This window comes from Halichoerus grypus, chromosome 13 (genome assembly GCF_964656455.1).
Source record: "Halichoerus grypus chromosome 13, mHalGry1.hap1.1, whole genome shotgun sequence".
Lineage (NCBI taxonomy): Eukaryota > Metazoa > Chordata > Mammalia > Carnivora > Phocidae > Halichoerus > Halichoerus grypus.
Window position 1 is genome coordinate 92537139 of NC_135724.1, and position 14555 is coordinate 92551693.

Below are 14555 nucleotides of genomic sequence, written 5' to 3' on the forward strand. Positions count from 1 at the left end.
TCATCTGACTTGGAGGAAGAGCTTGATGACTTTCTTGTCCCTCCATCTTTCCTCTGGGAGGGGTCATTTGTAATGTTGTCTTCCATGCTGAAGTCTGGAAGGGCCAGTTGTAGGAGCTTCCTATTATTCAGGTATCCATATCCTCCCACCTAGAGCTAAAACTGTGTGCAGGGAAGCAAATACCACAAAAATAATCTCTACCGTGAATTATGACCCACCTGTAAAATTAGCCGCAATTCAAATGCCCCTTCCTGTTCAGTATGAGTCCTTGCACTTTGGTGGGTCCAATGCTTTTTGTGGGTCCAGAGCATCCAGGACTCCTGCAGCAATGCAGATTATCTCAGGGCACACCTGCCAAGTCCGGCAAAAGGTGCAGGTGCACTGTGGGCTGTGGGACAGGTATCGATGTCCAGCTGGGGACCCAGTTCAGCAGAGTGGGTTACAACTGAGGCAGAGAAAATCCATCTGGATGACGGGAGTTCACATCCACAAGGGTGCCGACCCCATTGGTCCAGCAAAGCAGGACTTGACCCCCAGAGGAACAGGATGGGAACAGGAGAGGCCCCCAGGGGAATGCACTGAAAGCCCCGTCATTTTAGGAAAATGATCTTCTTGTCCAGGGATAGGCATCGATTTCCCAGAAAGGGCTAGATAGCGAGTATTCTAAGCTGTGTAGGGACACATCCAGTGTCTATTACATATTCTTAAAGCTTTGGCAAATTCAAAAACTATTCTTGGCTCTTGAGTCGATATAAAAGCAGACCGTGGGCAGGATTTGGCCCCTGAATCTTGTTAATCAGTCTGCCAAAGTCTAACGTCCTGTGAGAGGTATTTGCAAGGTTGTCACAGACACCTTCCCTTCCTGCAAATATTTAAATTAATTAATTCAATTTAAAAAAATTAATTCTAAGAAGCAGCGCTATGGTTGCCATCTCTACCCCAGGATTGACAATAAATCAGTAAACTGTAGACTTACTGTTAATCCAGGTCACTCTGAGCCGCCTTCCTCGGGGAAGAGGTGAAACTCTCAGTCCGCAATCGGAGGAGGTCCCAGCAGGACATGCTGGGCTCTGTCTGCCTCCGTGATGGTGAAGGATGCACCTGACGGCTTCTCCCTCAAAGCCAGGTGGGGGACGTGTGGATTTCAGAGTAGCTGGCTCATCTTACACCCTTCACAGGAGTGGACCACTTCTCTGGCCACAGGCGGGAAGAAGGAAGCCTGGATTTGAGTTCCTGGAAGCTAGCAAAGGGTTTGGAGAGAAACGGGAAGTATTCTCGGGCCCCTATCCAGTGGCTCCTCTGGAGTCCAAGGCAAGATGGGCCACCTGTCCATCATACCTATGCTCACCCAGCACTGGCTCATTTTCTAGACTGTCAGTGCAGTGTGGAGGGCAAGGACCATACACATGGTATGTACGACACGTAGATCTTTCTATCTGGATAGAGAGAGATCCATTGATCCACAGGCTGTCCCTCCGTGGCACAGGCTGAAGCCGCAGTCCTCAGACAGAATTTCTTCCTCAGAAGCCTCAACTTCGCAGCCAAAGCCTTCGACTGATTAAACCAGGCCCACCCTGATTGTCTAAGATAATCTGCTTTCCTGACAGTCAACTGATTAGGATCTCCCACCTACCTGCTCCCCGAGACAGAGTTAGATCAGCGTGTAGATGTGGATCTCAGCCTAGAGCTATGGTTCAGCCAGGTGGACATGGACAGAGCGGGAAAACGTAACAGTGAGCAGAATGAAGACGTAAGTGGAGGGAAGTCCAATATGATATATTGGTGTAAACCGCATAGAACATATGTTTGTACAAAACGTAAATGGAGGGAACAATGCCGTAGTTTCTTTACAGATGTGGGAACGTGATAAAAGTCCGAAATCACAGACACCAAAATGGACGTCAAGTTCCCAATGGCGGGTGCCTCTGGGAGCATAATCGGGAAACTGGATTTGAGGAAATGAGGGATTTCAAAGTTACGAGCCCTGTTTTCTCTCTTTTACAAAAGAAAAACAAATCTGAAATGCACACAAAACACAGTAACATTCTGTCATTCCAGATTTTGCATGTTCAGTGCTTGCGACACACACGTCCTATTTGTATCTTCTATCTGTACACACACACACACACACACGGAGGGTGGGCTCGCCTCCGTGTGCTGATTGTCCTGCCCTGCACACCTCCCAGTCACGCGGACCAGCCGCCCTCCCCATCAACACGGACTCTGTCCTGGGCCCTGACAGGCAGCGTGTAAACATTGTCAGAGGTAATCTTCACGACGACACTAATTATTCCCAGGTTCACAGCCCAGAAGCAGATGCTTGGAGAATTTAAATAATAGCAAGAAAGGAGCAGAGCCCAGACTCACGGCTGTTCTGTCCCAGGTTTTTACGCCCCCAGAACAGATGGTTCAGCCCCGAGGTGCACGTTCAAACCTGGTGAGGTCGCCTTCATGCTGCGTACCCTGAACAAGCCACCTTATCAGCTCTGGGGCCTCAGTTTCTCCATCTGCGGACTGGGGAGAGTGAGACTACCTGCTTCATGGATTGGGGGTAAAGATGGCAGTGTTGAGAGACACCTGGCTCATAGCAAGAGCTCCCCAGATGCGACCTGGGGTTTTTATTAATGAGCTCTCTCCATGGCTCGCAGCACATCCGCCTCGAGAGAGGTGGTTTCTGCCCTGTCTGGAAGGTTCGCCATTCAGCGGGTTCTGTCCTTGGTCCTGAGCCCCCACCGTTGGTGTAAAAGCCAGGCGTCCAGCCTTGGAGCTGCCCGTCCCACCTCTGGGTATGTGACCCGAGGGTGAGCGGGACCGGGTGCTCCTCGGAGGCCAAGCCAGGCGTGACCCCGGCCGTGGCCTTCCCACGGCTCTCTCCCTCCTTCTATGCTGAGAGACGACTCACATGCCCTAAGAGGCACGGTCTCCAAGTCTGTGCTTGAGCGGTTCTTAGCACAGTCACAAAGCTAGGACATTACCCAGTCCCAGAAGGTTTCCATCACCTACAGATTCGGCTCCTGCCCTTTGAACCGTCGCCGCACCTTCCCCTCTCCCGCCGCTGGCAACCCTCCATCCGCACGGATTTGCTGTTCTGGACACTTCCTGTGGACAGGACCCAGCACCGTGTGGCCTTCCGTGGGCTCCTTGCACTCAGCACCACAGTTTCGAGGTCCACTCACATGGGGGCACGGGCCTGCGGGTCATTGCCGTCCGCGGCTGGGTGTGTCCTGTGCGTGGACGGACCACGTTTGCACGCCCCTCTTGTCCTTCCCCCGGAGAGCGTCGTCGGGGTCAGCACACACCCTTCTGTCTGTTCCACGCTCCAGAAGTAATTCTGTGTTCTTTCTTTATTTAGAAATTAAAAATATGATTTGTAAAAATACAGAAGACGGCCAAAGCAATTTACATTTATGAGGGCACCTCACACAGCAAAGCGTGTTTTCTCCGAAGCCTCGGGCTCTCTTCAAATTTGAAATGACAGTGATTTAAAGTCCCTGACTTTATTGATCCTTTTGAGCAGAGCAGGACTGAGGTGGAAGGAGGTGGAGGGTGGGAAAACACCGGAGGAGGAGAGAGGAAACGCTTCCCAGTCAGACTCGTGCCTCTGTCGTGCAGGGGCGGCCGGGAAACGGGGTACGGGTCTGCTCTCCTGGCGCTGGAGCCCGCGGGCAGGGGACACCGTGCCCGCAGGGGACGAGTGCCTTCTGTGAGCCGAGCGGCACACAGCTCCCGGGGGCCGCAGGTGGGGCGGCACCTGCTCTGGCCAGCCCTGCACGGAGGCGCGTCCCTGGGGCCCGGGTTGGGGGGCTTGAGCGGGTTTCCGAAAGCAGGACAGTCGTGTGCATTTCAATGGTGTCCTCGGCATCTCATCTAAACACTGAATTCGCCTTGACTAAAAAGGGATTTGGGAGGACAACCAGCCACGTCTACCTCTGTGTCTGCTGTGTCAGTTCATACGTGTGTGTGCACACGCATACCACACACACACAGACACACACCACACATGCATGCACATGCGTATCCCACAGGCATGCACATTGCACACCACACACACTCGCACATGCTTACACATGCATATCACACGTGTGTACACTCGTACTGCACACATGCACACACAGACACACCACATGCATGCACATGCGTATCCCACAGACATGCACACTGCACACCACACATACACGCACATGCTCACATGTGCATATCACACGTGTGCACACTCGTACTGCACACATGCGCACACACACACGTGCGCACACACGTGCATGTTTGGCTCTAGGAAAGCTGCTCTCCATCCCCACAAGCCCCTCTCCCGGGTCCTTGGGGCCAGATGCACGCCCTCCCCTGCCAGACCTGGCCGACATGCCCGATCCAAGCCTGCGTTTCTCTCTGTTCTCCCTGCTTGCACAGTGTTTGCTGCTGCTTTCCATAATCCCATGATTTCGGGGAAGCGGGAAACTACAGTCCAATCTGAAAGTGGCTCCTTCGCGGGGATCAGAGGGCCATGCAGGAGTTGCTACCTCCTGGCCTCTCGAATGGTCCAGGCCCCCCTTGGGGAGACGGCCAGGGCTCTGCCCCAAGGACTCAGTCCCACAGCCCTGGACACACCCTGCGACTTGTCTTCCCCCAGGGTCCAAGCCTCACCACCCCAGCTGCCTCTGCTAACATCACATGTTTTTATGCCGACGGGTCTGTCCCCTTTCTTCATGACAGCACAGACTATTTTTCAAGGTCCCGATAAAGGACACATCTTGGCCCCGATTTGCAACGTGGTGTCCAGGGCTGTGTTACAGCACAGGACCGTCTTCTAGGGCTACCATAACCCATGACCCCAGGCTGGGGCTTCATCAACAGAACGTTCATGGTTCCGGAGGCTGGAAGTCCAAGATCTAGGTGTCCACAGGTTTGGTTTCGCCCAAGGTCTCTCCTTGGTTGCATCCCTGATGTCACTTCCTATTCTTATAAGGACACCAGTCCAATTGGGTTGGGGTCACCCTACGGCCCCACGGAACCTTAATTACCTCTTTAAAGATACCTCCTACCTTTAAATACAGTCACACTGAGGATTGAGGCTCTGGCATATGGATTTGGGGTTGGAGACACAATTCAGTCCACAGCGCACACAGATCCCTACCTCAGAACATCCCAAGTCTAACCTGGAGAGCTAAAACAAGCATCCAGCTCATCAAGGGAGGGCGTGGGTGGCAGAAACCAGCATCAGAGCATGCCCTTAAATGTTTGCTAAGTGATTATAGGAGCACTAACCAGGTGTCTGAAATAAAAATGTCAAAACTAAACTTACCACTGTAGGCTCTATTTCTACAGATGGTCTCCCCTTTGTATCAGTCAGGATGAAGTAGGACGTGTGACAGTAATAAGCAGCGCCGAGTTCTCCAGCATTAATCTTACTTCTTTAAAAAAAAAAAAAAAGATTTATTTATTTGAGAGAGAGAGCACATGGGGGGGGAGCAGAGGATGAGAATGTCCAGTAGACTCCCTGCTGAGCGCAGAGCCCCATGACCCTGAGATCAGGGCTTGAGCCGAAACGAAGAGTCAGACTCTCAACCGACTGAGCCACCCAGGTGCCCTATTCTTATTTCTTGCTCAGACTGTATACCTGGGGCTGGTCCACAGAGGGGCCTCTGCTCACAGTGACTCAGAGCCTCAGGCTGATGGAGCAGCTACCATCTGGAATACTCCTGGTCCCTCTGCCTCAGGAAAAGTCCCTACAGGAACGCGGGTAACTGCTCTCGCCCAGGAGTGACCCACACGTGTCAGCTCACAACACTGACCAGAATTAGTCACACAGCTCCCACCAACCACACAAGCTCTGTGCGGGAAACACAGTTTTATGGCACATCCCAAGGTGGCCAGAAGCTGGAAGGCAGGGGTCTGTAGCTTTGTCCACACGGGTCAGCCTCGTGGGCACAGTGCAGGGCAGAGTGGATCCAGAGGACCCACAGAAGACACTCAGCAGGTGACCTACACCGTGGCACCTCTCCAGCCGAGCCCGCTGGCCTGTGCCATCTCCCTGGCCACAGTTCAAATAGGGACGCTCAACTCGGTCCGAGCCACTGACCCCCAATGCTTCCTCCACCCATTTGGAATCTCTGTGACCGTTAATCCTCTGCTCCTGCAGTTTCTGGTGGCCGCTGAGATACATACTGTGTCCACCCAGTCTGAATCTTGACACGATTCAGTTTAGGGAGAGTGTTAGGTGGAGGAGTGTGTGTGTGTGTGTGTGTGCGTATGAGTGTGTGTACCTGCAATGACCGTTAGGAAGCTAATCACAATTAACCCACGAGGGAGTTTGCTGACTTAATGAAGCCATTAGCCGAAGACCATTCTGGGAGAGAAAATGTGAAGACTGAGCTCTGAGCACATTACCTGTAATGAACCTGAAAATGGACTTGGGGAATTTCTGTGGTATTCTTAGCATCCGTAATGGCCAGCGTGGGGGCCGCCGGATTGCAGCCCCAGCGTGGGAACCCTGTGGACCCAGGAGCAGACCCGGCCGAGGGTTATTTAACTGCTGGCTGGTGGGCACCAGCTTCAGAGAGAGGCTGGGACTCTACTCATGACTGGTGACTCTTTCAACTGTGCTCTTGTTTAATGCAAAAGGTCATTTCTGTGTCAGTTGCTTCCCTGGAGAAAGAAGTGAGAAAATCTCTTTCCTTACAACTCCTGCTTCAAAGGGGAGTGGTGTTTCTGGAGAAACAGACTTTGGGAGGAATTGGCCCAAAGGTAAAAGGTGCTGATAGATGTCCCAGAGCCACAGACCTTTTTTTTTTTTTCATTTTCATTTGTCCCTAAAAGGAAGGATGACAAAAGTGCCTCCAGACTCAAAAGAGACAGTACGTACTTTATCACTTTGAACATCACTACATGTGTGGGAGATGTGATGCTAATCGTTTTGCATGAAGTCAGAGTGAACGGGATGAGCCGAAGGCCCCAGAGCTGCGATGGAATGGCTCCCATGGGCAGCGGAGGAAGAGCCTTCGGTTGGCATAAAAGTCTGCACGGAAGACGTCGCCCCAGCTGCCTGGCGTCCACCACCAAGGTCCAGTGATCCTGGGCATCGGGATAAAAGTGACTGACTCACTGATCTTGTTAGCCGCATGGGAATCTCCTCACTCCCTCTTCCCATAGTGACCTTTCTCCTGGGTAAAGTGTGTGAGTCACAGGGCACCATCCTCCCCTGCACAAGGGATGAGCATTTAGCCCCCATGAGACCAAACAGACTGCCCCCCCCCCGCCCGAAGAACGTGGATCCTCAGCAGGGGGCCTCGGGGAGAGAAACGGCTGAAGCTGTTCGCTCCACTCCACTCTGGAAATGCTGCCCCTTCCTCCCGGTTTTCAATATCCTGGAAGCGGATCAGGGGCCTGCCTTTTCAAGGCCTGCTGCAGCTTTTCCTTTGACCCTAGGAGTGGCCCAGAACCCAGCTGATAAGAACCTGTGTTAGTTTCCAGTCGCTATACCAGATTAATACCAACTTAACAGATTACAGTTCTGGGCATTGGAAGTTGGAAATGAGTCTTACGGAACTAAAATCAAAGTGTTAGCAGGGCTGGGTTCCCTCTGGAGGCCATAGGGGAGGGTCTGTCCTCTTCCTGCTCCTAAGCACCCCCCCCATGTCTCCTAGGTCATGATCATATCCCTCTGACCTCTGCCTCGGTTCCCTCCCTCGCGCCCTCTTCCTCCGACCCTCATGATCACCTCCTATAAAGGACTCTCACGATTCCGTTGGGTCTGCCCCAGATAATCCGGGATAATCTGCCCATCTCAAGATCGGTCACTTAATCACAACCGCAAAGGCCCAAGTTGAAAATAGAGCTACCATATGATCCAGCAATTGCACTACTGGGTATTTACCCCAAAGATACAAAAGTAGGGACCCGAAAGGCTACGTGCACCCCGATGTTTATAGCAGCAATGTCCACAATAGCCAAACTGTGGAAAGAGCCAAGATGTCCATCAACAGATGAATGGATAAAGAAGATGTGGTATATATATACAATGGAATATTATGCAGCCATCAAAAGGAATGAGATCTTGCCATTTGCAATGACGTGGATGGAACTGGAGGGTATTATGCTGAGCGAAATAAGTCAATCAGAGAAAGACATGTATCATATGACCTCACTGATATGAGGAATTCTTAATCTCAGGAAACAAACTGAGGGTTGCTGGAGTGGGGGGTGGGGTGGGAGGGATGGGGTGACTGGGTGATGGACACTGGGGAGGGTATGTGTTCTGGTAAGCGCTGTGAATTGTGCAAGACTGTTGAATCTCAGATCTGTACCTCTGAAACAAATAATGCAATATATGTTAAGAAAGAAAAAAAGAAGAAGAAGAATGTAGCAGGAGGGGAAGGATGAAGGGGGGGAAATCGGAGGGGGAGAAGAACCATGAGTGACGATGGACTCTGAAAAACAAACTGAGGGTTCTAGAGGGGAGGGGGTTGGGAGGATGGGTTAGCCTGGTGATGGGTATTGAGGAGGGCACGTTCTGCATGGAGCACTGGGTGTTATGCACAAACAATGAATCATGGAACACTATATCTAAAACTAATGATGTAATGTATGGGGATTAACATAACAATAAAAAAAATTTAAAAAAAAAAAAAAAAAAAAAAGCCCTTAGACCATGTAACAGAACAGACTCACCAGTTGTGGAGATTAGAGCTCGGGTATCGGGGTGGGGAGGTGGGTTACTCCACCAACCACAGCACTTTCTTGCTCAGACTAGCCGGAGTTCATTTCTGTTGCCTACAACCCAAACCCAACCAATGCATCACTTCCACTTGGTCTGCAAAAGAAAAAAAAAATATATCTCAACCGTTGCAGTTGGTAACTAAGAAGATGATCCTAAATAAACTAAATTGTTAAATGTTCTTGGAAAATTATCCCAAAGAATGGCCTTTTTGGCCCAAGTTCCCAAGGGGAGGGCTATGGCGTCTTGTTCTCAATGAGGACCACCTGGCAAACACTTTGGAAGGTTCCCCTTACTGTTCAAGAACACTGACTAGCCCCCTTGACCCAGGTATGTCTGCTTCTTCTGACAGGACACTGAAATTCTGAACACCGCCATTCTCACAGGAAAGACGGTAGCCCTGCCCATCAAGGTGGTCTCTGTGGAGGAGAACAGCGCCGTGATGGATATCTCGGAGTCGGTGGAGTGCAAGTCCACAGACGAGGATGTCATCAAGGTAAGCGCCCTCATGAATCATTGCACTAGACTGACGGGAACTTCCCTTGGGCATCCCATTCACTAAGAAGGTTCGGCCCCCAGAAATTAGAAATTCAACTGGTTGGTTTATGTACACCACACTTCCAGTCACTCCACTAAATTTTCCCATTTTGATTTTTCCATGTTGGCATCACTCCCAACCCGGTGTTCATCAAGTATGCCTTGGACTGTGGTTCAAACCCCGAATATGCACAGTAAGCAAGCGGGTGATGGCGAGGGGGGGCAGTGGTAAGCCAGACGCGCCTTGGGCTAGAAGGACGGCCCGTCCTTGGCTACTGCTACTCGTGGTTGTGAGTAAATGGGAGCTCTGCCCTGCTCTCTCTCCAGGAGAAACCACACATTTGGATCTTATGTAAAGATCGCTTCCGTTGCCGCATGGGCAACCAATTAATTTTTTTCATGGGCAAAAAATACATCTGCAGTGTGAGTCCAGCCCGTGGGGCAGCTGTTGGAACCACTGATAGGGCAGACCGTGAACCCTGGGTCCAATCCAGCCCCCTCTCTGTTGTGTAAATAAAGTTTTATTGGAACGTGGCCACTCAAACCTATTTCTGTATTGTCTGTGGCGGCTTTTCCATGACCACAGGAGGGTCCCGCTATGGTGACAGATGCCATCTAGCCCGCAGATCTAACACATTTATTATTTCGCCTTTCCAGGGGCAAGTTTCCCTAGAAAACCCCTGCTCTACAGTCCTAAGTTTCTTGAGGGAATGACCCTAATTCTTGGTCTTTCCCACCAACATTTGCAGCGATAATGTACCCACAGTGCTTGCCCAAGGAGTAAGACAGCACGAGGGCTGGTCCAAGCCAGAAATGAACTGTTTGGTCTTTCTCCAGATGTTTTGTAATCCTGGAAACACACCCAGAAGAAAACATAAAGAACCAAGGCAAGCAAGCAGATAATGCTTTTTTTCCCCTTAAATAAGGTCTGACACATAGCGTCAGCATCTTTTCTCTGGTGTTACAAGCAGCACGTGTAAGTCGGAGAGAACCGTACAAACCGCTGAGTGCAGGGGTTAGGGCGGAAAGATCCTTCCCCGCAGATGGCAGCCCCCGCTCGGCCACCACTGTCCACTGCTCTCGGAGCCTCGGGCAGAGGGCGGCGCGCAAGCGCTCTAGGTTATGACAACCTCCCGGTGGCGACAAGGGGTCCCGGCAACACCAGGAGAGTCTCACGGCTTTCTGACCTGTGTCTCGAGGAAGAGATGCTTTTTCCTAATTCCCCCAAGAGTGATTTCTGTGCTGATGGTGGCCCCCAAACCCACGGCACCTTACAGAAGACCTGAGAGGACTGTGGGAGGAGCGGGGAGGGGATGAAATTCGGAGCCACACTGTCCAAGAGAAGCAATGTGGGCCACGCATGTGGTTTAAATGTCTCCAACCGTCACATTCGGAAAAGGAAGAACGGGTGAAGTTAATTGCTTTAAATGCATGTATTTAACCCATTATATGAAAAACATGATCATTTCAACATGTGATGAGTATAAAAATGATGAATTTATTGGCACGCAGTCGTCTGAATCCAGTGTGTACGTACGTGTAGGGCCCGTGTCCAATGCGACCCCACTTCAGGGCTCCCCGGCCCCCAGGGCGAGCATCTCCTCCATTGGACGCAAAGATCTCACCTCAGGGGCAGGATTTCGCGATGTCGGCACTACGGATATTTTGTGCCGGTTAATTCCTGGTTAGGGGGCTGTCCTGTGGGCTAAAGAACCACTGCTCCGAGGAAAACATGCTCTGCTTCTGGCTGGACAGTCACCCCGCTTACCCCACTTTCTTGGCGAGGCCGAGGTGGGGAGCAGACCCTTGGTTGGATCTGGAGCCCGCCCTGCCCCAGCCACGGTCACACACCCCGTCCTCGGCGACCATCGGTCTTTATGACCGGTTTGCAATTCCCCTAAGAGCCAGGACCCCTGGTAAAGAAGTGTGACCCTTTGAAAGGACACGTTCACGCTGATGACTTTTCTAGGTGGGTTAAAAAGTCCACCTGTGAGCCTACAGAACCCCCAGAAAGAAGTTTCACTGCTGTTGTTGACGTAACTACCTTTAGCTGGTCTTAAATGAGTTGGTCGTGGAGCCTTTTCTTACTACTATTTTAGAGAGTAGGAAAAGGGAAAGCTAGTATTACTGGTAGTTCCAGGAATATACTAGAATCTCCCAGAATAGAATCAGTATCTTTAGGGAAACAAATGTACCCGAACTAAAAATTGCCTCCTGAAACGACTTTGGAGTTGGTGCCCCAGGCTGTTGACGAAGCAACGGGTCATCCCGGGTCAGCAGAAGCTGAGTGGGGATGTCGGCCAGGCTTGGCAGACTCGGACTCCGTCCCCAGGACTCAGACTCAGCCCGTGGCTCGGGGTCTGGTGAGGGGGCACCGCTCGGGGTGCCGTGGGGGGGGCGGGGAGGGAACGTGTAGTAAGCACCTGCCCTGCAGCAGGTGCGTGAGGGTCTGGCTTTGGACAGACCTGAGCTCTGTACAGGATGCCAAAGGCTCTAACATGCATCCTGCGTGCAAGCTGACAAACCAACCTGCCCCCTTTTGCTGGTGGAAGACGAGACCCCTGGTCGGAGACGGAGGGTGGCCAGTGTTTCTGCGTCTCCTGCCCCGGATGCCTGAGCTCTTCTCCCCACGGGGTCATGCCAGGGGCCACACCAGGGACCCCTGCACACGCAGGCTCGGTTATGAGAGAAGAGCCCTGGGCTTCGGGGGCCTGAGTCCTTAATAATGGGCTGCAGACCGGACCAGGCGGGCACCTTGATCTGGGACGTCTGGCTCCCAGAGCTGTGGGAGCTGTGCGCGTCCAAGGCGCCCGGTCAGAGCGGCCGATGGACTGAGGCAGAAAGCCCGCCTGTCCTTCTCCACGGAGAGAGATGGCACCTCTGTCATGCTTGGCCACGCATGTGCGTGGCCTGGCGCTTTTCAGGGGGACCCTATCTCTGCCTTCCAAGGCTGCTCGCTAGATGGGCGTCCTTGAAAAGACCGTTCAGACAAAGGCAGTCGAGACTGTTTGTAGGATGTGCAGGGGAACCACGGGGAGTTTCTTCCAAAGCTTCCCCGGCTTCACTGTTCCGAGCTCTGCATCTTGGGCAATTCGTACATCCCCTGCCCTGCCCAGTCTCCTTCGGAAAGGGGGACGGTCACGGTCCCTGGTTCAGAAGGTCATTGTGAGGATTATCACATGTCAACAATCAAGTAAAGGACTTGACCTACTGGCCAACACATGGAAAGGACTTAACTCTGACCCTGGTTAGCTCAGGGAACCCCTCGACAGCCCTGTGCCGTAAGGCGGGACTGCGGGCCGAGCATCTACGGGCATAATCTGTGTGCTATGCACGCCGTTGCTAAAATAGTTAGAATTGCAACTTACTTTGTGTGTACCGTTCAGTGATATTTTAGTAAACTTCCTGGGCTGGGTAACCATCGCCGTGACCCAATTTTAGAATATTTTTGTCACCCCATTTGCCGTTAATCCCCATCCACACCCCTCGCCCTGGGCCCCCACTAATCTACTTTTTGTCTCTATAGATTTGCCTTTTTGGACATTTCATAGAAATGGAATCATACAATATGTGGTCTCTTATGAAAACAGCTCGGCGATCATTTCTAACACATCTCTCTTGACACATCGATGTATATCCGTATATAGAACGATAATTTTTTTAAAATGGGATCACGAAACACAAACGTCTTTTACCACGATTTTTTTTAACTGGCAAATCTACACACACACACACACACACACACACACACACCTGTGGCGCACCTGTCAGCCCCCAGGGATCGGTGTTGACCTGCCCGCCCTCCTTCTGGCTTTCTCCACGCGGACAGGATCACGCACACAGATCAAACACACAGAGAAGCGTGGTTTGACCCGCGTGTCTTGCAGAGATGGGCCACAGCATTGACACAACTCTGCCTGTCCCCTCCTCTCGCCTGCGACGCCCCCGACGTGTCCCTGACCAGGTGCCGAGGGGTCTGCAGTGCGCTCGGCGCTCCGCATTTGGGTTTGCAGGCGTCGAGTGTGAGTGGGGGCCTGGGAGCTCCTTGAGCGTCTGTGGGGATGTCCCTTCAGCAGGAGGAAGAGCGGCATCCCAGGGACAAAGGCCTCGGGAACAATAATAGGGAGGGGATTCGTGATGTGGACGAGCAGCCCCAGGACCCCCGCGACCCCCACGGAGTATTTCCTGTCCCCATCTGTCCCCACGCCAGCCAGCGTCTTCGGAAGAAAGGGGCGTCCAGCAGCCGACGACGGGGCGTGGGGTCGGGGTCCTCTGCAGAGCTCTCTGGCTTGCGGTTTGCGAGGTCACGGGATCTTCACAGCATATGTTGAATCACATGCTGGTTCATTCTGGGAGGTGTACCTGGGCGGTTCTCTAGGCACCATTCTGGTATCGGGGCCTCAGTGATAAGTAAAACATGGAATCGGGCATCACAGTGACGGAGAGGGGCAGACGGAGCTGAGCCGAGTGCATGAGGATGACAGGTGGTGGTGAAGGTCGGGGCGGCGTGGGGGGCAGTGCTGAGACGGGCCTGGGGCGGGGGGCCCTCTGGATGGGCCGGTCTCCGAAGAGGATGCAGTGGGCCCGTTTGCAGGGAAATGACAGCTGTCGATGCCCACCGTAACTGCACCCCCGTTTGCACCATGCTCCCCATGCACCCCCTCATGCTAAGGGGCAGATGCTGGGGCGCCCCCGCCACCCTCCTGAGGCCCCAGGTGCCGGGGCGCCGCCCGCAGCGGGCTGGGGGTGACGTGACTTCGAGCATCGTGTCGGGATTTCCGGCGCAGCCCGCCTGACCTCCAGGGCACGGCCCTGCCTAAGGCCCCCGGTGCCGAGCTAACAGGAGGGCGTAAGGCGACCAGGTGCCCAGCTCTCCCGGGGCCCGCGGTGCCTGTGTTCATTCCAGGACGGGCAGTGCCACCTCGCTCGGGTAGAGGCCTCAGTTTCCCCCCGGGCCCTGCTCCTGTGGGCCCGAAACTTCTTCTCTACTGAAGGAGCTGTTGATCCACAAGCTCCGAGTCGTTGGGAAGCTGGGTCTGTGAGGCCCGGGGCAGAGTGGGCAGACTCTCCCTGGGAGGGAAGTGCGCCCCCCACCCTCACGCCCGAGGGCGCTGGGAGAAGCAGCTGTATCTCCAAGAGCCAGGGGGTAAAAGCAAACCGAGGCCCTCAAAGCAGTTCCTGGAACGCAGGGGGCCGGGCGGCAGGCCCAGCCGAGCCCCTCTCCGGCTGTGTCTCCGCTGCCAAGTGAGGGTGCTCCGGCGTGAGCGGCATCCCTGGCACCAGAACCCGCTGCGGAGACTCCAAGTGCAGG

At 53.1% G+C, this 14555-nt stretch overlaps 1 protein-coding gene across 1 annotated transcript in view; it reads left to right on the forward strand.

Moving 5' to 3' along the window:
* Positions 1-14555, forward strand: part of TMEM132C (transmembrane protein 132C) — a 312335-nt gene that overhangs the window by 275592 nt on the left and 22188 nt on the right. The window contains exon 5 of the mRNA XM_036107603.2: positions 9060-9203. Coding sequence (XP_035963496.2) covers positions 9060-9203 — 144 coding nt within the window. The remainder of the gene's footprint in view (positions 1-9059; positions 9204-14555) is intronic.